General features: G+C 38.6%; 1 protein-coding gene across 1 annotated transcript in view; it reads right to left on the bottom strand.

Moving 5' to 3' along the window:
- The window catches only part of cdh2 (cadherin 2, type 1, N-cadherin (neuronal)), a 57,332-nt gene that overhangs the window by 17,846 nt on the left and 16,062 nt on the right, over positions 1 to 23,424 (bottom strand). Inside the window, exons 3-5 of the mRNA XM_048208316.1 lie at positions 7,014 to 7,222; positions 2,804 to 2,944; positions 2,487 to 2,642 (exon numbers count right to left, since the gene is read on the bottom strand). Of these exons, the coding sequence (XP_048064273.1) occupies positions 2,487 to 2,642; positions 2,804 to 2,944; positions 7,014 to 7,222 (506 nt within the window). The remainder of the gene's footprint in view (positions 1 to 2,486; positions 2,643 to 2,803; positions 2,945 to 7,013; positions 7,223 to 23,424) is intronic.

Here is a 23,424-nt window from a genome sequence, read left to right as displayed (position 1 = left end):
CCAACAGTGTGTAATGTTAGCTTTAGCCACGGAGCACTATCAAACTCATTCAGAATCCAATGTAAACATCCAAATAAATACTATACTCACATGATCCGACGCATGCATGCAGTATGCATGACGAACATTTTGTAAAGATCCATTTGAGGGTTATATTAGCTGTGTGAACTTTGTTTATGCACTGTTTTACAGTCAAGAGCTCAGGGGCGGGGAGCGCGAGGATTTAAAGGGGCCGCAGCCTGAATCGGCGCATATTTAATGATGCCCCAAAATAGGCAGATAAAAAAAATTATTTAAAAAAATCTATGGGGTATTTTGAGCTGAAACTTCACAGACACATTCAGGGGACACCTTAGACTTATATTACATTTTGTGAAAAAACATTCTAGGGCACCTTTAAAGACGTCTCTTATGTTCAGCAAGGTTGCATTTACTTGATAAAATTAAGTAAAACCAGTAATATTGTGAAATATTATTACAACTTAAAATAACTGTTTTCTATTTTTAATGCATTTTAAAAAGTAATTTATTCATGTGATGGCAAAGCTGAATTTTCAGCATCATTACTCCAGTCTTCAGTGTCACATGATCCTTCAGAAATCATTCTAATATGATGATTTACTGCTCAAGAAACATTTCTGACTATTAGCAATGCTGAAAACAGTTGTGCTGCGCGATATTTTTTCTGGAAACGTGATACTTTTTTCTTTCAGAATCCTTTGATAAATACAATGTTTAAACAAACAGCACTTATTTGAAATATAATTTTTTTGTAACATTGTAACATTAATGTCAGTTTTGATCAATTTAATGCATCCTTGCTGAATAAAAGTATTAAAATCTTGAAGTATGATGCACGCAGTGAACTGCTCACAGAATCACGAGTTTTGCGAACATCCACAGTATGTTTCAGTGTGTTTATGCCATTAAGAGCTGTTTTTGATGCAACATTCAGAAGACATTTATAGTAATCATTTCACACATTTTCTGCAGCCAAATGAGGAAAACTGTAACTCTAATACAATGTCAGTGGAAAAGAGGCTATTTACCGCCACACTCATTTGCAGCGGTCATTCGGGTTAAGCAACTGCTGCAGTTGACTTGGTTGCCGTTTGTGTGCTAGAGCAGTTTTAGGTCTCCTGCATATATGCATGAGCTATCCGAAGGAAGCCTGATGCTTCACCTCTGGCACCATTAGGAAGCAAAACATTTCATATTCATGTAATCTCTGCATAATTTGAATCTGAATGTGGATTAGGTGGACACTGAGGGAGGTTAACAGCCTCTCGGGTCCAGTAGTGAAGCGAAAGGGTATTGAAACCAGGCAGGAAAAGTTTGAAACTACTTCCAGTGGAGATTGAGGATTGTTCTTACTTAGGAAAAGCCAGATTTAGGGAATGCCCCCCTGCGAGCACAATGAATGAATGTGTGTGTGCGACTTAGTGTTAGGATAAGCTCCTCCGAGTTTAATTTTGCCTGCTCTCCTCTTCACGGTACAGTGGATTAGAGGGATGTCAAAGGTCACATTCTCAGACTGGCTGCCATGGTAACTATGACACATGTAATTTATTGGGAGTTTTAGAGGGCTTCTCTCTGTCCTGGATGGAATGCACAGATCTAAAGACCAAAAGCCTGATGTTTAAACATTGTGTATGCAAGAAACAAGCATTGAAAAGTGTGCAGGCTAACCCATGCACACGTTTGTGTTTATAAAAAAATACACTTTAAATGAAAATTTAAATAATAAATAAACTCTTTTATTGGGCAATTTGGCGACTCCTGTGTCCAAAAAATGAACTGAACAAATATAAACGCCACATTTATAATAGTGCTAGTCTTATACTTTTAGCATCATGCAGGAGTAATAAAATTATATATTTTTTGTAGCTAATTGAAAACACGTAAGAACACGAGAATGAACCTCATTGGTTCTCGCACATCAAGCAAACATGCTTGAGCTTCCGTTTACCACACCTGATGTGAGTTGATTAATGTTTATGCGAATAAAAGCCTAAATTCAATCTGTTCATCATATAAAGTTATCGAATCTCTTCAGAAAATTTAGACTACATCACTCAATTAGTCAACACATTAGTTTTACGATCTCTTTATGAACTTTTTGAAGCATCAAGGTTTCAGTTGTGTAGCTGTCTATGGAAGGACAGAAATCTCTCAGATTTCATCAAAAATATCTTAATTTGTGTTCTGAAGATGAACAAAAGTCTAACAGGTTTGAAATGACTTGAGGGTGAGTAATCAATGACAGAATTTTCATTTTTGGGTGAACGAACAATTTAATTTCATAAACATCCGACTAGTCAACTAACGGCTTAAATGAGCGACTTCTAGTCAACCAGAAAAATCTTTAGTCTGGGGCAGTTCTACATATTTGTAAAGGAAATCTTGTGCAATCATTTATAAGATTTCAGAATTTTGCGCACCTGTTTTTAGGATGAAATGTGCACAAAAGTTCTCAGGACACTTACGTGGAAGTTGGGGATGTGTTCTCTGTCCAGCGGTTTGGTGACGGACAGGATTCCTGTAATGGGATCGATGATAAACAGGCCGGTGGGGTTTTGGTCGGCTCCTGGCCCAGTCACGCTATAGCGCAGTGTGTTACTCTTGTCCTTATCTGACTGGATCTGAAACACAAACGCACACATTTTGCATAATAAACATAAAATTGAATTCTGCGCAGGTGCATAACAACTCGATGAATGAATTACCGTTTATTTTTATCGTACGTTTTCAACTACACTTCACATGATGAACCAATGTTGTTTTTCTTTGTGTACACACTCACTTTCACAAGCTCTTCAGGGAATTGTTTTCTGGAGTTCTCAAGCACGTTGACAGGAGGAATGACCCAGTCTCTTTTCACGCGATTCACACTGCCGTCGCCCTTGACAACCACACTGTGCCGCGGAAACAGTATCTCTGGCACCTGGCAAAGAAAAAGAAAAAAAAAAAACGGCGAAAAGAACAACAGTTAGATTCACAAACACCCACACGCTCAATGTACATTAGGTGATGCGCACACACCCACACTGAAGCACTTGCAATACATCTGACCCGGCCCCAAATAATTACAGAATTAATTTTACCCTCTGTAATGGGGTCATAAATATCACTGCTGCTCCATCGTTAAATCCCAGAGCAGTAACACCCACATAGTGAATGTGAAAGTGTGTGTCGACTTTGCAGTTGTTTCATTTTCTTTCTCCACGAACCTTGTTATTCAGCGCCAAAGGCAGTCAGAGATGTGCTTGACCAGACATTTGCCCTGCTCTTAGTGTTACACAGAACAAAACACCCCTCTGAGTGTTCAGTTAAGAGTCCAACACAATACAAAGACTGACTTCTTTATGCAAGCACAAAATCTCTGAGTGTGTTTGCTTATGAAGGGACTCAATATTTCCTCTCACTTGATATCAACTAAGCCTCCCTTTCTCTTGACCTATCTTCTCTCTTCCTCTCGGTGGTGAAATATTGCAGGTAATGATAGCGACATGGGGGCGGGTGGCAGTTCGGCGTTGACGGAAGGAGATGGATTCTCTCATTTTTCTCTCTCGCTGCTATGACTCAGGTGATGAGCTAACTCGTTAGCCTTGTACCTACTCATAGTCTCGCTATCTCTCCAAACCAACACACCGACAACATAAACATCGGCTGAACTGTTGGAAAAACATCTTTCGCCTCAGTTCGCTCTCGTTTACTTTTCATATCTCCCGTTTTCTCTCTCATTCCACATTCATTGCCTTTCTATCTCTATCTGTTATTTCTATCTGTATAAACTTGGGCTGGGCTATTGATGAAATTTAATGAAATTTGAAATGTTTAATGAAAGAGGTAAAAACAATAAAAATCTACTTTAAATTAAGCAAGGCATGTTTTTATACAGTTTTTTTTTTTTTACTAAGAATGATGGATACAGGCTTCCCATTCTTTCTGGCCAATTAATTTCAATGATTTATCCATTAATTAGCCATTCGTGAATACTTAATAGGATTTGTATTGAGTTTTCACTTTATCGAGCAATCTGTAGCTGAAAAAATACTTGACCATAACAAGAAATAATTATATTTTCATGGCCTTTTAAGATTTTAATTTCCATTTATTGTCATGATTTACAGAGCTCTGGAAAGCACACTTTTGATTATTTGGAATATTGAATTCCCTGATTTTTCACGTTTTTCAGGATCATGGGATCCCCGAATATAGTAATTTTCATTCAAATGCACCAGTAAATCAATTCATAGTAATAAACAGCAATATTTATCTACACTACCTGTTTAAAAGTTTGGGGCCAGTACAATTTTTATTTAAAGATATTAATACTTTTATTCAAACAAGGATGCATTAAACCTGCTTTCAACATTGATAATAATAAGAAATGTTTCAGTCATGTGACACTGAAGACTGGAGACATGGCTGCTGAAAATTCAGCTTTGCCATCACAGGACAAAATTACATAAAAAAAAAAAACATCAAAATAGAAAACAGTTATTTTAAATTGTAATAATATTTCACAATATTACTGCTTATACTGTATTTTTGATCAAATAAATTCAGCCTTGGAGAGCATATGAAACATTACAAAAATTGTAAATTTTCTAACCCCAAAATTTTGAATGGTAGTGTGCAGTGTATTTCAGTTTAATACATGAGAAATGCCTTGCCGAGTCTTTTACCACATTCTGAAAAAATGACAAATTCTTGAGTTTTGAATCGAATCTTTAAAACAAAAATGAATCAAACGTACCCATTTAAACATTTTATGGATGCTTGTGTCCACCACTGAAAAAAAATAAAAAAAGGTAATTGTGACGTTTTTGAGACTTCTTTCACAATTCTAACATTTTTTCTCACAATTGCAAGTTTACATCTCACAATAAAGTCAGAATTGTGAGATATAAACTCGCAATTCTAAGAAAAAAAGTCAGTCTTTTTCCGCCCCTCAGAATTGGACTTTATAACTCGCAAATTAAAGTTTATATCTCACAATTGTGAGAAAAGAAGTCAGAATAGTGAGATATAAACTCGTAATTACGAGAAAAAAGTCAGAATTGTGAGATATAAACTCGTAATTACGAGAAAAAAGTCAGAATTGTGAGATATAAACTCGTAATTGCAAGAAAAAAGTCAGAATTGTGAGATATAAACTCATAATTACAAGAAAAGTCAGAATTGTGAGATATAAACTTTTAATTCCAAGAAAAAAGTCAGAATTGTGAGATATGAACTTGTAATTACAAGAAAAGTCAGAATTGTGAGAAAAAAGTCAGAATTGTGAGAAAAAAGTCAGAATTGTGACAAAAAAGTCAGAATTGTGAGATATAAACTTGTAATTACAAGAAAAAAGTCAGAATTGTGACAAAAAAAGTCAGAATTCTGTAAGAAAAAAGTCAGAATTGTGAGATATAAACTTGTAATTACAAGAAAAAAGTCAGAATTGTGAGATATAAACTCGCAATTACGAGAAAAAAGTCAGAATTGTGAGATATAAACTTGTAATTACAAGAAAAAAGTCAGAATTGTGAGATATAAACTCGCAATTACGAGAAAAAAAGTCAGAATTGTGAGATATAAACTTGTAATTACAAGAAAAAAGTCAGAATTGTGAGATATAAACTCGCAATTACAAGAAAAGTCAGAATTTTGTGATTTAAACTTGTAATTACAAAAAAATCAGAATTGTGAGAAAAAAGTCAGACTTGTAAGATATAAACTTGTAATTACAAGAAAAAAGTCAGAATTGTGAGATATAAACTTGTAATTACAAGAAAAAAGTCAGAATTGTGAGATATAAACTCGTAATTACAAGAAAAGTCAGAATTTTGAGATATAAACTTGTAATTACAAGAAAAAAGTCAGAATTGTGAGATATAAACTTGTAATTACAAGAACAAATTCAGAATTGTGATATATAAACTCGTAATTACGAGAAAAAAGTCAGAATTGTGAGATATAAACTCGTAATTACAAGAAAAAAGTGAGAATTGCGAGAAAAAAGTGAGAATTGTGAGACATAAACTTGTAATTACAAGAAAAAAGTCAGAATTGTGAGAAAAAAGTCAGAATTGTGAGATATAAACTCGCAATTACGAGAAAAAAGTCAGAATTGTGAGATATAAACTCGCAATTACGAGAAAAAAGTCAGAATTGTGAGATATAAACTCGCAATTACAAGAAAAAAGTCAGAATTGTGAGAAAAAAAAGTCGTAATTATCTTTTAAATTGTTTTATTCCGTGGTGGAAACAATCTTCCATAGTTTTTGCTACTTACTTTAAATCAGAGATGTAATTAAAACATATCAAGATAAAGAGTGGGATTAGTTGCAAAACTAGTCTAATGACACGTTCTTTATAAAACTTAACAGCCAAATTAAAAGCTCATTACAATCGCCATGGCATTCCCAGAGTTGCTTGGTTTTAACATCACCAGCAAACTCACGGGTAATATTTCCTTCACCCTCTCCTCCTTTGCCTCCTCGACCATCTCGGCCTTTATCTCGCCCTTATCCGCTCTCGTCCCCCCGCTGGCTCCTCTCGTCCTCCTTCCCCTTGGCGGCAGTGAGTGGGCATGTGCGCGTCAGTAATAAAGAGTAAATTCTCCCTGTCTCCGAGCAGAAGGCAGGGCTATGAGACATATGGTTAGTGTTCCCAAGCTGAGGGTCCAGATCTCCACTGTCTAATGTATCCTCCTGCCTTAATGTCTCTTTAGCATCGTTAAACATTAATTACAGCCCTACTATCAACGTGTTAGTGCTCTGCTAATTTTCTAATATAGTTTTATTAGTGCTTTGGCTTTGTCACAGAGGCCCTCGGATAAAGAGAGACATTTTTGTGAGCTCACATTCGCACAATGGCTGTTTGATGGTGTAATTGCAGCGTGAGGCTAGTTTAGAAACGCCATGCGCTGTTAGCGATCTGACACAGTTATAATTAGTGTGATTTTCGCAGTCACGCAGCCGCCGTTCCCTGTTAACATGCGAGCGCGCCTGACTTCCTACCTGCTTGGGCTGGGTGAAGTTGACGTGTACCAGCCATTGCTCTTGAGACTTCACGTCCTTGGCCTTAATCTCCAGGCTCCGCCCCTTCCTGTCGGAGAGCTGCAGGGTTTGCGCCGCGAAAACCGTCCCGTCTGCCTCTATCCGGAAATCCGCAGGGTCTCCGCTCTCGAAGCGCAAGCCGGAGCCTCTGCCACAGTCCACGAAATCCACTGCAAAAGAGAGAGAGAGAGAGTGGACTGAGTCCAGGCCTGCTTTTGTTTTTAAACTGCAAACATCTTTTTTCTTTTTTTGCAAAAAAAAAAAACAAGCACACAGGAAATCACATTCCCGCTCCTCCACAAGGGAATAATGGTTTTACTTGGTTTTAAAAGTGAGGACAAGGAGAGCGAGAGATGGAAAGTGTGCACTGACACAGAGAAAAAGAGAGAGAGAGAGGGAGAGAGAGAAAGAAACAGAGGAGAGAGAGAGAGATGGTAGGAAAGGAGAGCAGGTACAACTTCTGAAGCTCTTCTGCATTATTCATGCTGAGACATCCCCTGCAGGCCCCCAGGTGTGCCGAGGAACGGAGGAACAGGAGGACGAGGAGACAAAGAGAGAGAGGGATGAGGGGAGGGAAAAAGAGAGAAAACTGAGAAAAAGCCGGGTTGAGAGGTATCTGCGGCACAGCACTGGAGGGAATCGCATTAGAAGTACAGACATAAACAAATGAATGTGCTTTATTTATTATGCCGCAATTAGAGAACACAGACAGACAATTACACGCCCAGAACTGAGAGCGACGGCGGGACGCTCTCCTATCAGCACGCATTTGTTTGCGAGAAGCCTCGTATTGACTGGGCTCATTTGTCTGACATTTTTCATCTTTCAAGCAGAACGCCAGATCTCATTATCCAGCCCAGGTGGACGGCGCACGTGATTTCTCGCAGAGCGTTAACGTGACACGGTATATAGCTGCAGTGGACGCACGATTGCTGACAGGGATTCGTTTTGCCGTTCATTAGTCCTGTCAGGACATAAACAATTCATAAAAACACATGTAAGCACATTAGGGTTGGTATGATAGTACAATTTTGGCCACCTAGATGCAAACATGCACAGACAGTTGAATATGCATGATCAATTTGCATATCATTATATTCGCTAGGGGTGTAACGGTTCTCCGTAAAAAATCAAACCGTACTGTTCTCAACCCAAGGTTCGACATGCGGTTCATTTTAAATCTGATGCATCTATATTATGGTTTGTTGAAAATAACAACGCATAAAACAGACAGTTCAGCTAATGTGTTTCTGTTGACGGATACGCATTCTGGCTTCCCAATACATTACAGCAGCGATGAGCAAAAAACGTGGACAAAATAATCACGAGTGAATATGTCCAGTCGTTTACGGCATCGTCAACCGGGTGTTGATAGTGCGCAAGCGCAGGTGAGACCTGAACAGCACATGTTGCTACCTGTGTTTAAACTAAACTCATTTAAGCCTTGCCAATTTACAAACCCGATTCCAAAAAAGTTGGGACACTGTACAAATTGTGAATAAAAAAGGAATGCAATAATTTACAAATCTCATGAATTTATATTTTATTCACAATAGAATATAGATAACATATCAAATGTTGAAAGTGAGACATTTTGAAATGTCATGCCAAATATTGGCTCATTTTGGATTTCATGAGAGCTACACATTCCAAAAAAGTTGGGACAGGTAGCAATAAGAGGCCGGAAAAGTTAAATGTACATATAAGGAACAGCTGGAGGACCAATTTGCTACTTATTAGGTCAATTGGCAACATGATTGGGTATAAAAAGAGCCTCTCGGAGTGGCAGTGTCTCTCAGAAGTCAAGATGGGCAGAGGATCACCAATTCCCCCAATGCTGCTGCGAAAAATAGTGGAGCAATATCAGAAAGGAGTTTCTCAGAGAAAAATTGCAAAGAGTTTGAAGTTATCATCATCTACAGTGCATAATATCATCCAAAGATTCAGAGAATCTGGAACAATCTCTGTGCGTAAGGGTCAAGGCCGGAAAACCATACTGGATGCCCGTGATCTTCGGGCCCTTAGACGGCACTGCATCACATACAGGAATGCTACTGTAATGGAAATCACAACATGGGCTCAGGAATACTTACAGAAAACATTGTCGGTGAACACAATCCACCGTGCCATTCGCCGTTGCCGGCTAAAACTCTATATGTCAAAAAAGAAGCCATATCTAAACATGATCCAGAAGCGCAGGTGTTTTCTCTGGGCCAAGGCTCATTTAAAATGGACTGTGGCAAAGTGGAAAACTGTTCTGTGGTCAGACGAATCAAAATTTGAAGTTCATTTTTGGAAAACTGGGACGCCATGTCATCCGGACTAAAGAGGACAAGGACAACCCAAGTTGTTATCAGCGCTCAGTTCAGAAGCCTGCATCTCTGATGGTATGGGGTTACATGAGTGCGTGTGGCATGGGCAGCTTACACATCTGAAAAGGCACCATCAATGCTGAAAGGTATATCCAAGTTCTAGAACAACATATGCTCCCATCCAGACGTCGTCTCTTTCAGGGAAGACATTGCATTTTCCAACATGACAATGCCAGACCACATACTGCATCAATTACAACATCATGGCTGCGTAGAAGAAGGATCCGGGTACTGAAATGGCCAGCCTGCAGTCCAGATCTTTCACCCATAGAAAACATTTGGCGCATCATAAAGAGGAAGATGCGACAAAGAAGACCTCAGACAGTTGAGCAACTAGAAGCCTGTATTAGACAAGAATGGGACAACATTCCTATTCCTAAACTTGAGCAACTTGTCTCCTCAGTCCCCAGACGTTTGCAGACTGTTATAAAAAGAAGAGGGGATGCCACACAGTGGTAAACATGGCCTTGTCCCAACTTTTTTGAGATGTGTTGATGCCATGAAATTTAAAATCAACTTATTTTTCCCTTAAAATGATACATTTTCTCAGTTTAAACATTTGATATGTCACCTATGTTGTATTCTGAATAAAATATTGAAATTTGAAACTTCTACATCATTGCATTCTGTTTTTATACACAATTTGTACAGTGTCCCAACTTTTTTGGAATCGGGTTTGTAAATATTCAAGTGCAAGAAGATGCAAAAGAGAACTTGCGCGCACTGTGAGAAGATTTGCGCACTCATCCAAAGCATGCACAGAAAGCAGAGTCTCAGACAGCACGCAAATATTCAGTTATCTTTCAGTTGTCTTGCACTTGAACGGACAAATTCACACAAAAATTATGTCAAAATGCCATCTTAGGGAGCATTCTAGCAAACATAGTAGGTGAGTGAACGTGAACATTCGAGAAAGACATTCGAGTATCATTATGTTGGATCAGTGCATAATGTCTTAAAATGACAGTGGCATAATATTCCTGCAGTCTGTGTTTTTAATGTTAATCAAACAACAAAAGAGGAAAAGAAGGAAATCACTCACAGCTCTTGACTGAATAGGTTTTGTAACTTTAATAATGATTAATCTTTATTTAATTGATACAGTGAAGATTATATGCGATGCTATTTTACATTTGATTACTTTATTCAATTTCTGTACCTCAAAAAACTATTGTTAGATACCTGAAAAACCTGAAAAGCACTGTTTATTTTATTTGTATCTTTGATCTACTGTATTTATTTGTGCTGTTGCTGGTAGTTAGATTTTTTGTTCTTATTTACTTTATTTTTATTTAACAGTATTTGAACTATTACACTCCTAATATTTGCATATGATTATTCACATATCATTATATCACAGTACATTTTTCATTTTTTTTTTTTTTTTTTTTTAAATTTCCTCTTTTTTTAAGTTTCCTCAAATAATAATTCACGTTTCACAAATTCAGCCTGCAAAAACACACATAGACTTGACCAATGCAGTCCAATTCATAAACAAATGACTCTTATGAACCAAAACTTTTTAGCTGGATCTTTTTTCAACCAGACAAATTACGGATTGAATCAATCTGAAAGTTACATAATTTACAGCACTAGCAGAGAGAATTTCTTTCTTATCTCAGCAAAATGGACATCATGATCAAAAAATACATCCAAATCTATCAAAACCCAGCTCTACACCCTATACAGTTGTGTCTTAGCTGAGCAGTAACACACTGAACCATGATTCTCATGGAGGAAAACTTCAGCTCATGTCACTTCCTGAACATTTCCTGTCCTTTCTCGACTATCACTGTCAATAAAAATGGTGCAAAAGGCAATTTTCCAACTCCATGGAAATTTCCATCCTTTCTCTCACAGAGGAACACACACCAGCGAGCACAGGCTACATTTCCTCCTCACAGATGAATTTCTGTCTCACAGGTGGCTTTCTACCAACCCGCTCTCGGTGTGTGTGTTGCGTTGTTTTTGCGATTCTTTGCTCTCATGCATGTGCGAGGTAAACCGCTGATTTGCAGTATAGCAATTAGGCAGGTCCGTAGGTAAATTACACCTTTCACTCTTGTTAATCATCATTTATTATACGAGGACCTCTCAGGGTATTACATTAGGCTAAAATAATCGCTCACTATTATTAGACATGGCAACCAATGAGACCTTATTGCTGATTATTAGATAAAGACCCGCTGAAGGGGGCGAGCAATTATTACGTGTATCAGATTGTTAATATTGGTAGTCTTGACGTCCTTGCGCATTACTTGCATAAAGGGCCTCCTATGTTGTTTAATTTTCATTTTTCAAAATTAAAAGACTCCTCTTCTGGCCCTTGGCGCACCAGCACCCATCACGGAGTAATGCGTTTAATGTAACACGATTGCCCCGGTGGCACAAGATCTGCCGCTCGGCAGGTGCGAGGTAGGTGCTTGTGGTGTGTGCGTGTCAGTCTAGCTTGAAGAAGTGCACTGAGTACGTTTTATTAGATGGCTGCACCAGTTTCGCCTGCAGCTGCATTTTCTTGTGCAGTTTTCATGAGGATGGGGGGAGGGTGTTGTCGAGCGCTATACGTCTACCACGCTGTCTCCTTCCATTACCGAATGCTGCTCTTCTAACGGATGAAACAGAGAAAACAGTGTCTTTGAGTCTTTCTTCTCGTCTGCAGTCTCTTTACGCATCCCTGCAAACTCGGCTTAATGCAGCGAGTAAAAGCCGCATTACTCATCACATCTCACGAGTAAACACGGTTATGGCAAAACAGTGGAAATTGATTTAATTATTAGGGTGATTTAATGTAAGACAGAGGTAAACGACTCTGAAAAATCTGAGGTAGCTTGCGTGTGTTTTCTCAACGAATGTGTGCATTTATGGGTCTTCAAACCGCAATATGATTAGGATAAACAGAACAACTAAGATTTTATTCTACAAACCAGGTTTCTCCAGTTACATTTGGTTTTATTACATTCTCGACCCATTTATATTCATCAACCTTGTCCATACTGAAGGGTCTGACATTTATGTCTAGTGTTATTTGTTAAGTATTGATGATGCAGGATGTATGACATACAATATTCAATCCTTTAGCTACAAAATCAGGGGACAAACAAGTTCTTGATTTATCTATAATGAACTGATACAATCTAAATAAGAGGTAATTAAAAAAAAACAATCAATTTTCTGTCACCTTGACCAATGAGATGGAAAATAATTTGTCAAAGTGCTAAATGCAAGCTCTAGATTTAGAAGGCTTGATATGCGCATGCATGCGTGTCTATGAATTTGCATCTGTGTGTGAGAAGGTGATCAGACGCTGCAGACGTGTTTGAGAAGCAAGACGAGAGTCAGTTGCCCTTCACTATGTCTCTTCAAAATCACCAGAATGATTTTTAAGAGGCAGATTGAAGGGGAACTGAGATTTTAAAGCAATTCTGCCATTATTTACTCGCGCATCATGTCATTTCAAACCTGTATGCTGTTATTTCTTCTGTGAAGCACAAAAGTAGAAATCTTTGAAGATTTTTTACGCTTTTCTTGTCCCACACCACAGTGTGTTGTAATCAGAGGCTGAAGCTCCAAAAAGGACAAAAAAAAAAAAAAAAAAAAATATATATATATATATATATATATATATTTTTTTTAAATCTTCAATATGGCCCTGTTTACACCTGGTATTAAAGGGGACCTATAATGCCCCTTTTCACAAGATGTAATATAAGTCTCTGGTGTCCCCAGAATGTGTCTGTGAAGTTTCAGCTCAAAATCCCCCACAGATCATTTATTATAGCTTGTCAAATTTGCCCCTATTTGGGTGTGAGCAAAAACATGCCGTTTTTGTGTGTGTCCCTTTAAATGTAAATGAGCTGCTGCTCCCGCCCCCTTTCCAGAAGAGGGCGGAGCTTTAACAGCTCAACAACAAAGCTGGAGAATCTCACACAGCCAAAATGAGGATTGTCAGTTACGGTGTTCAGCCTTACATTGTTCAAACCGGAGTCGACACTGATGGAGAGACTCAGGAAGAAGTTACAACTTTTAGAATGAAACTGGACGTTTCTGAATGGTTAGTGGATACATTTATGTAGTTGCTGTGGAGTTGATTCAACTCATCGACTAGCATGTGCCGCCATGTTAATCTTCTGTATGGACGCCCACTATACATAGCATTCCTAATTGCCAAACAGAGCCATAAACACCAGGCTAACGTTTATGATTGCTATCAAATGCTGTGAATGGTCTAATATTTTTTCTTACTTTTGACAGAAATGCTCCTTTTTTAGCAATCAAGCTCGCCAGGGTCAACTTGCAGGCTATCCAAGCTAACGAGACTCTAAATAGTGTTCAGTGCTCGTCTGAGCAGTCAATGTCAGAACAGTTAGCATGCTTTGCTCTAACATGTGCCATGGCATTAGAACTGGTACACTGTTGTCACTTGCAAAAACAAAATGGCGGCGCCGTGGGTGGAAACGTGCAGATTAAGGGGTGGTAATATTATAATATGCATCTTAATACCAGGTGAAAACAAGGCGTAAGACTTGTGCTCTAAATTCTAACTTTATAGGCTGAAATTTAAGTCATTATTCAACCATTTCCCTAAAGCTCTCACCAACTTCTCGGACATGGCCAAAACACAACTTTCACTGAATAACAATTATTATTTAACTTCAGAAAGATTGTAACATTACACATTAAGTCACTTGGACTACTGCTATTATTTTTTGTCCTGTCTATCGAGTTCGACAGCTGAACTGCTGTAGTATGGTAAGAGTTGTGCGCTCCACAGAAATGTCCAAATACAGTTTTGAAATGACATAAGGGTGAGTAAATAATGACATATTTTTCATTTTAAGGTGAACTGTCCTGTATATTTTGCAAACGAGGGCCCGGCCACACATGCATATTTAAGCTGAAGTGCTGATCCGGTGAGCCAGCAGAGGTGTGATGTGCTCTGTAAGCAATCTCTTTCATCCATTAGCATTTAGCATTCAACACCAACTTCACATCTTTACCGCTCAAAATGTCCCCGCTATTCCCTCCCAATGGGACTCTTACTTCATTTTAATACGAGCCGGCTACAACTGGTGTAAGCTTTTAGTAGCAGCAAGACATAAATGAGGAAAGTAATGGAAAAATAGTTTTGTTTAGCCCACCGCCCCCATGAGAGAGCGTAAAATAGCTGTCTTAATGTTGTCGTTTGGGGTTTCATGGTCTCCGAGACATACTGAGCCTTCCTGTGAAAGAATTCAGATGGATGTGGCACTTAGGACCCCACTCCGCACCGAGCTGAGCTGTCTTTTGTACCGCCTGCCTATAATTGCCCTTTTTCCATGACTTTTCTATGGGTGAGCTTCCTCTAATGGCCACATCGCTCAGTCACATCCCTCGGTGGGCATGGCAACTTAGGTTTAACTCATACGCACTTCCACGGCCAAAAACACACAAAAAGACAGACACATTCACATATGCACCTTAAACGCAGACTGAGAAAATGCACCAATGGGAACTAAATCAATTTGAAAACCAAAGTGCACATTAAACTGTTAGAGCTTTTCAGCTCATAAAGGGATTCATTATCTCTTTTGGAAACCAGCACAATATGTAGCTCCTATAATGAGCCAATGGCTATTGATTAGTTGCCAAAATGTTATAATGGTGAGTAACAGCTGCTTTTATGTGTTCCTCTGTTAATGTGAATCATCTAAGCCTTTGATCCAAAAGTACAACTAACAACATGCCGTTTCTACTCGCCTCATGCTGTTTTCCCTTAAACAAAACGAGTAAAACATAGAAAGAGAATATGACATACCCTCTTAAAATATCCTCTCGTCTCATTCCTCATTTGTTCAGATTTATACTTTAGATCAAAAGAACATGGTGAATCTCACGGCTGATTAAGCTCAATCTCAACCTGTTAAATGACTTGATCACATGCAAATGCATGCGCGCTCGGATAAATACATGTAGAGAGAACGGCGACATTACACTCATTTTCCGCCTCGTACCTTTTTCTCACACTAATGTGATGTCAGTGTAACAGAATGCTTTCTGTGAATTTTGCACTAGTACAGTTATCTAGCTGGCTGAGATAGATGAGAATTTGTAGAAATTGTGAGAATGAGTTGAAATGAAAATTGTCAATCGTTTATATATGTAAAATAAATGTATAATATACAACAGAACTGCTATTGATTTTATTATCTTATTTCATTTTCAAGAAAAGTTAACATTTAATGGAGTTATATAAAAAGTAGTATAATATACAGGTTTTTATCTTAAAGAAAAATTTAAATGATAACATTACACTATGTTGTTAAAATATATGAAATATATATATATATATTTTTTTTTTAATAGCGGTGCCAGTAATAATAATAAGTAAAAATCTAAACTATGAATCTTTACTGTTGGGTCTCGATTGAAATGAACCTGCTTTTTTTTTTTTTTTTTTTTTTTTTGGTATATACACATATATACATATACACACACAGATCGCCAAGTCGTGTGATACAACATATAGGTGATTGAATTATATAAAGCATATATATTCAAAAAGCACCAGATACCATGACAATGCATCTTTATTGTTGTGCCCTGGACACGTACCATGGTATTTTAAAGCACCACAGTATATTTTTGTATGGGTCATGTAGTTACTCCCTGCTAACAAGTCGGACGTCATCATTTGAATAGTTTGGATTTACATGCAAATTTGGGGTTTTTGCAAATGCTTTGCTCCTTTAGAAGAAGGTGTGTAGTAATGTTTTGTACATAACCTGGATGCTAAACAAGCGAATAAGATATACAACACAATGCAGAATACAACCGCATTTCACATGCAGAGCATTTGTCAGCTTCTAACCATTAATGCCAATACAGCAGACACCTCCAACACAGACACAAATAAAATGTGCGATACTGAATGCAGAAGGGGGGAAAAAATCATTTTTTCTGGCATTCACTGGATAATCTCTGTCACAGACGAACTCAATTATTCATTCTGCATCATAATAGCACTAAGGGCCTTTAGGTTATTTTTTCAATCATAAATTTTTTAGAGCGACGCTCCAGTTTTGCATGTGTGTTTGTGTATGTACGCATGCGTGCGATGTCATTTTAACCTCTGACCTCGCTAGATTGGTGGTGTCTGTGAGGACTTAGGATTTATGACCGTGCACAGAGCCACACACATAAACACACACACACACATAGGCAGCATATGGCAGGGGCTCGACGCCAGCCCGATCCCGAGCACCTAAAGCGGGCAGCACATTCCACTGCTGTCTGTCTGTCCTCCTCGTCCTCACACACAAAAAACACTTCTAACTGCTGTTTTACAAAGCATAAACTGATGTTTAAAGCCTCTGACTAATTGTCAAGCACGTCTTGAGCCTTCATAAATGCAGTCCAGCAGTTAAACTCAATATTCCTGCTAGAACATTAGATACATTTCAGTACCTTCATCTCATAACATTAACCAGAAACTGTTTCAAACACACCAGACTGTTCCACAGCAAATGGCTCCATCTTTTCTGAGCTACTTCATATGAAAATAATTTAAAGGCACAGTACGTAAGTTTATCACGGATATGACGTCATTGACAGGCGACTTAACGGCACGGGCCGTTACACTGATTAAAATGGCTGATTTCTCTGGATTTAAACATTGTTGGAAACATCTGGGATAGTGTAAGTACTAGTGTTGTCAAAAGTACCAACTTTGTGACGATATCAGCATTTTCCCCTAGCATTTGTTGAATGGATTCTGATTGGCCATTGTTTTCACATGCTCAACAGATATGTCTGACTACAATGATAAACGCTTCAAAAAAATGTTGTAAATAGACATCTTTGATGCTCTTCAGCAAGCACTTACACAGACAAGGGAGCATTTGAAAGCAGTCTTCCATCAGTGAATCCCTGAAAAATCCACTGATAGACGGATTTACAACGTTTTTGAAGCGTGAATCATTGTAGCCAATCACAGACACATCTGTTGAGCGCATGAAAACAATGGCCAATCAGAGGTGTTTAAGAATCCGCTCAAAATGCTAGGCAGAAATGCTGGTATTGTCACATTTTTACAACACTAGTAAGTGCACAAGTCAACAAAATATATAACATTGTTCTAGTTTTAATCCAAAAATATTACATATTGTGCTTTTAAAGAAACTAAGTGCACTAGCATCCATTACAAACACCATAATTCCATATTACATGTTGTTCATGATTTTCTTCTTGTATAACATGGAGCCTATTATAATGTGTGACCGAATGTCCATGACAATTACTATTATTTGGGTTTGAAAACCCAGAAAATTGCTTTTGTGACAATGTTGCCTGTGGGGACGCTGACTGGGTCACAAAATTTGCCGCGTCAATGGACAGACATTACAGTAGCAAGCAACCTTCGTCCCCTGCCTCTTTTACGTTATCGTGCCTCCTACACATACTACACACATAAAGTACTCACATTTAAGAGAGCACGAATATGTGAGGAACAGGTCTTCTTATTTTGGATTCAGAAAAGCATACTTAAAGATCACAAAATGCCATTCACAATGCATTTAAGTGTGGTAATAAGGCTATTTCAGGGTGAAAAAGTACATTTAACCGCCAATAATGTAGGGCAGGATTTTATCTATTAGCATTTGACTGGATCATGCAAAGTGAAAACATGTTGAGATATTAAGTTAATATTCTTTCACACACGGCCTTGGCCATGTTTCAAAAGCATGCAATTTGATGAAAGTGCACATTTCTTTTCAACATGCACTGATGTACATTATGACCAGGGATATTTATTACTAAATTAAGTCCAGATTGATTTTATGCTGTCTTTAAAGCATCTCTCTGCTGTTTCTTAAATGCGTTCTGGTAGTATGATCTGAAGCGAGAACGGAATCCAAACTGGAGTGAGTGTGCAAGTTAATGAACGGTTCATAGCGGAACCATATTGATCTGAATATCAATGTGTCCCTCTCAATGTCTACGGTGGCCACAGCCTGATTCGCTTTCAGGATTAGAAGAGCAGTGAGAGAACCATGTCTGACAGCTCCACAACAAAAAAACACTGACCTACAGCATTATACCAGGACAAAGCGCTGCAGTGTCATGAATGGACAACATTACAAAGAAAGACCTAGTGCTGTAATTTAGGGAGAGGTTCTTTTATTATTGCACAGTAACAAAGGAGGAAATAAGTAAATGGAAATATGACATGTTGACTTAAAGCACAAGAATAACAAACAGGTCCCCCCCTCCCCTCATTTGACCAATGATTTTTCCAAAGTCTTTACAGTATGGAATCATTCACTAACAAATGATTCAGACCACTTAGAATCTTTGAATCCATACTTGGAAAGCAGTGAGAATTCTTTTTTTTTTTAAAAAGGAACTATTTTAACATTTACTGGGACATTGTGAACCTGCGAACACACACACACTTCAGCACAAGTGTTCAGAGTTTGATGTAAAATGGACGGTAAGCCACAGGATTCATTAATTGGAGGTTGATGGAGGGGGGACGGGATTATACAGGCTCCAGATTATGTGTGTGTGAGTGATTGAAGACTCCCTCGGGTCAGTAACGTTGACCGCTGTAATCGCTCTCCATTGTGTACCGCAAAAGACTGACAGGAAATAACAAACAGCAAATAATTGCAAACATCTGCACTCTCTCTCACAGCGCTGAACGCAGATGATACTGTAATTTACCAAGATTGCTCAACAAACCGAATTCCGTTTCGAGATTTTGAAATGGCAGTGTGTGTGTGTGTGTGTGTGTGTGTTAACAGATTGATACACATTGCTAAAAACAGTCACTTTAATCTACAACAGATTTTATAATCTGCCTCTTCTAAAACACATCCCGTTGTTTGCGTATGTACCTGCGTGCCGGCGCATGTTTTTGCGACTTCTTTTAATCTGTATTTAGAAAGCACAGATTGAAAAAGCAAATTGCAAACAAACGAAGACAAAAGCAGGATTAGACTTCCTCAAATCTTGAGTTCCTGGGAAAATAATAGTGATTTGAGCTCAAGCCCTGATTAAATTTATAGTGCGTGCATGGCATGTGTGCTGGCATCCCGGCGTTATTTGTTTAAGAGGTTCTTCCTCTTTGATCCCTTCATCTGACACACAGCAGCGAGGATGACGGTGATAAAACCGCCTGTGTCAATAAAGGTACGTTCGCACAGACAAAAGCAAAAAGACAAACCGTAACACAAAACCGGAAAACACTGTTGTGGAGAATCACAGTACACCCTGAGGGGACGATATTTTCCGTATGAGAAAATCTGCATAGCATATCAGATGAGGCTCACATACGACGCAAACCAAATTGTGAACGAACCGCACTGTCTGTTACGCACGCTCCCGATCCCACTCGGATGTGGTGAGGGTGCAGAATAGTGGATATTGATTTTTTTTGGCTAGAAGAAATCCATAACCTCCTGTTCGTAACAGATGGCCAATAGATCCCGCAGTTCAGGGTTAAACATCCTTACTGTGGATGCAGAAAAATACAGAGTGTTTCTGAACAGGGTGTGTGAGAAAGTAAAGTACCTGTCCTCAGGTGTGTCAGATGGTGTGAAATAGGACTCCAGCGAGCCTAAAGAGGTTTCAAATACACCCGCGCACACACATGTAGCGCGAAACGAGCAATGGAGGATCGTCTTTCTTTCATTTATCGACGAGACACCCGATACCTTTTTAAAGGCGAAGGGAGGGTGTATACCTATTACAAATGCTAAAAGCAAATCTAATCTCGTGCAGAGAGGAGTTAAAAAGTAATGCGTGTGCCTGAGGTGTTGTTTCTAATACTAGGTCAGAACTACATTACCCATAATGCATCAGGATGGCAGACTGGAGTGTAATGAGATTTGTACAGGCACTGACCCAGATAACCAAGCCCGCAGTGGAGGAGTGTGTGTGTGTGCGCGTGAACGCTTTGCCCATTTGTCTTTGCGAGTACCAAAAAGCAAATGTCAGGAATAAAGTTACATGTGCTTTTGGTTTAGTGGACTTTCACGCATCTTAAAACGTCTGTCAGAGAAAGAACAAATGCATTTTGAGTCTGTCTGAGCATAAGTGTGTCAGCTTCCGTGTGTGTGAATGGTGACAGCTGGGGAGACAGTGGGATACAGTATTGCGGACAAGGGCGGACTTAGTACTTTGATATGTGTGCAAGTGCAGGGAGGTGTGTGTGTGCCTCAGGATTATCGCCAACTGAGCAGAAGAAAAATAAGCAAGAGATGTATTTCAAAATTCTCAAATTACATAACCATACGCAGATGTAACATGCAGATAAAACTATCAAACATCCGTCCCGAACAAGCATACGCTTTTGATTTGTAGCGGACGTCAAAGATTCCTCCGGCTGTGAGGTCACGTTTGCGCCTGGCTAGTTTCTGTTGACTCAGGAACAATACTCCCCGCGCAACCGCGCTCAGCCAAATGGGACGAATTAGGCCAGGTTGCCTAGCGCCATGCTGGTCTCCCCTGACAACCCCAAGGCCTCCAGCTCGGGAGCAAAAGGGAAGGGTTTTTGCAAAGGGGCGGAATAGAGTTTCATTCGGCCGCATGCTCTTACAAAACACCTCCCCCCAGGCTCGCAAAACAATGTCAGCCGTGTCAAATCAATCGGCAACGCCCAAGGACATCAATATGGGGCCAATAAATCTCGCTCGAGGGAAGCCCACTCTCTCACCTCTCCGGCCATATGGGAAACGTTGTAATAACGTAGCCACAACGCTCAACTAGCACAGATATGCAGGTTGAAACATTGCGGCACATGGGCGGTGCCATATTAACCGTGGCATTCGCACAGGTGATAGAGTTTAGAGTAGTGAAAATAAAAGACGGAAAGGTGATAGGGTAATAAAAGTGGGGCTCGGAAAAGGGGAGACGGAGAATGTAACAAAGGACACAAAAGCTTGTCTCTCCTTTGAGTGTAAAAACCGCGAGAGCGTACACTAGTAAACGATGCTTCAAAGGAGAGGCTGAGACAATACAACACAAAAACGGGAATATCATGATGAGACAGGCAGTGGGAGAGTGTGAAAGAAAGAGAGAGAGAGAGAGAGAAACACAGCGATCAAGACGGAGGGAGACAGACCGAGATGATGTCAGCGTTGTAAGTTTTCTGTGTTGGCCCCTCTGAGGAAAGCTGTACAGATCTGTTGTTTTAAAGGGATAGCTCTTTCAAAAATGAAAATACAATCCACATTTGTTTACCCTCATAGCATTCTTTTTGTCTTCAATGAAACACAAAACGGGATGTTAGGCAGAAGGTCCAAGCTTTTCATACAGTAAAAATAGATGGTGATTTATAATGCAAAAGACACCATAAAAGCAATCCATATGAATTGTGTGCTATATAAGTCTTATTCTGAAGTCAAACGGCAGCCATCTTGGAAAGGTGTTTACAATCTTTAATGTGATTAATATGAAATGTGTTTAAACTCAGGTATGAAACGTCTCGGGTTACTAATGTAACCCTTGTTCCCTGAGTAAGGGAACGAGACGCTACGTCAATGACGTGATGGGAACCCATCACGTCATTGCCGTAGCGTCGATAGTTCCCATGAAAGGGAACTGACAGTGACAACTCTGGTATCGAAAATTGTCTCTTTTTTTGTTCAAATCACATAAAATACTCCCAACGCCCCTCCCCCCTCCGCCCAATAAAAACAGATTTGGATTTACGCGGTTTTAACATAAACTAAAACTATAAACTTAATGTGATACACATTTGTCTATTTGCACTATTTGCACAAACTGCTGAGAATCAGCATAAAACTGTTCATTTTGAAAACAATTAAATGTATTCAGTTAAAAAGTATGAACATGGTTAAAATATGGCTTGTTGTGGAATAAGAAAGATTCAATTAGTTCAAATGCAACCAATTAGATTATATTGATGATCAATATAGAAACCTGATTACTGTGTATTTAAAACACATTCAGTTTATTAGTACTATTATGAAAATTTATGCATCACATTAAGTTAATTAGTTTGTTTATGTTAAAAATAGTGTAATCCAAATGTATGGAAATTTTATATGCAATTCAAATACATACATCTTAAATGTAGGCCTAAATATGGCAGTATGCACCTTTTTATGTTGGTTGGATCCCACCATAAAACGAAGAAGATATTGCATGATTTCAGAATACTTAGAGCTGCACGACTGATTGTTAAAAGATCACAATCTCGATTCAATCACCCTCACAATCTCATTCCTAAATGACAACGATTCTCCTGTGTCTATTAAACCTTTACAAAATCACACCAGAACATTCAAATCTGCGTCGGCACTGAGCAAGAGAGAGCCGCTGTCATGTCTATGTATGAAACAGCTTCACAAACAGTGTTTTGTGAGATTCGTTCAAAAACACTGACTCATCCAGTAATAAAACAAGTGAAGTGAGTCATTGAATCATTCATTCAAACCGATTTTTCAAAAAATAATTCATTCAAATAAATTGACTGCAGCAATTAACATTTTGTCAGAACCTCTAGTAAAAATGTTATTTTTTGTTTAGTCGTCTGTTCAGAATTGTTGGAGAATCTTTATTTGAAACAAAAAAATCGTGATTCTCAATTGAACAAGAATCGTGCAGCTCTACTTAGAATACAGCGGTATGAATTACAATGATACTTTTCTGATGATTTTTGTGCTTTTAAAGGGATATTTCACCCAAAAATGAAAATTATTTGTTTACAAATTATTTACAAAAGTTATTTGAATTTTTAAATATGGATATTTTTCTTTATTAACCCCCTGGAGTCGTATGGATTACTTTTTTTTTTAATGGATGGATGCATTATTTTTCCTTCAAAATGCTGACTCGCATTCACAACCATTATAAACCTATTTTTAAATATATCTCTGATTGTGTTCGTCTGAAAGAAGATAGTCATATACACCTAGGATGGCTTGAGGGTGAGTAAATCATTCCTTTAAATGTTTGACATTACAAACCTCCATCCACATTCATTGTAAAGAGCC

This window comes from Megalobrama amblycephala, linkage group LG11, assembly GCF_018812025.1.
Source record: "Megalobrama amblycephala isolate DHTTF-2021 linkage group LG11, ASM1881202v1, whole genome shotgun sequence".
Lineage (NCBI taxonomy): Eukaryota > Metazoa > Chordata > Actinopteri > Cypriniformes > Xenocyprididae > Megalobrama > Megalobrama amblycephala.
This window is presented reverse-complemented; position numbering and strand designations above follow the sequence as displayed.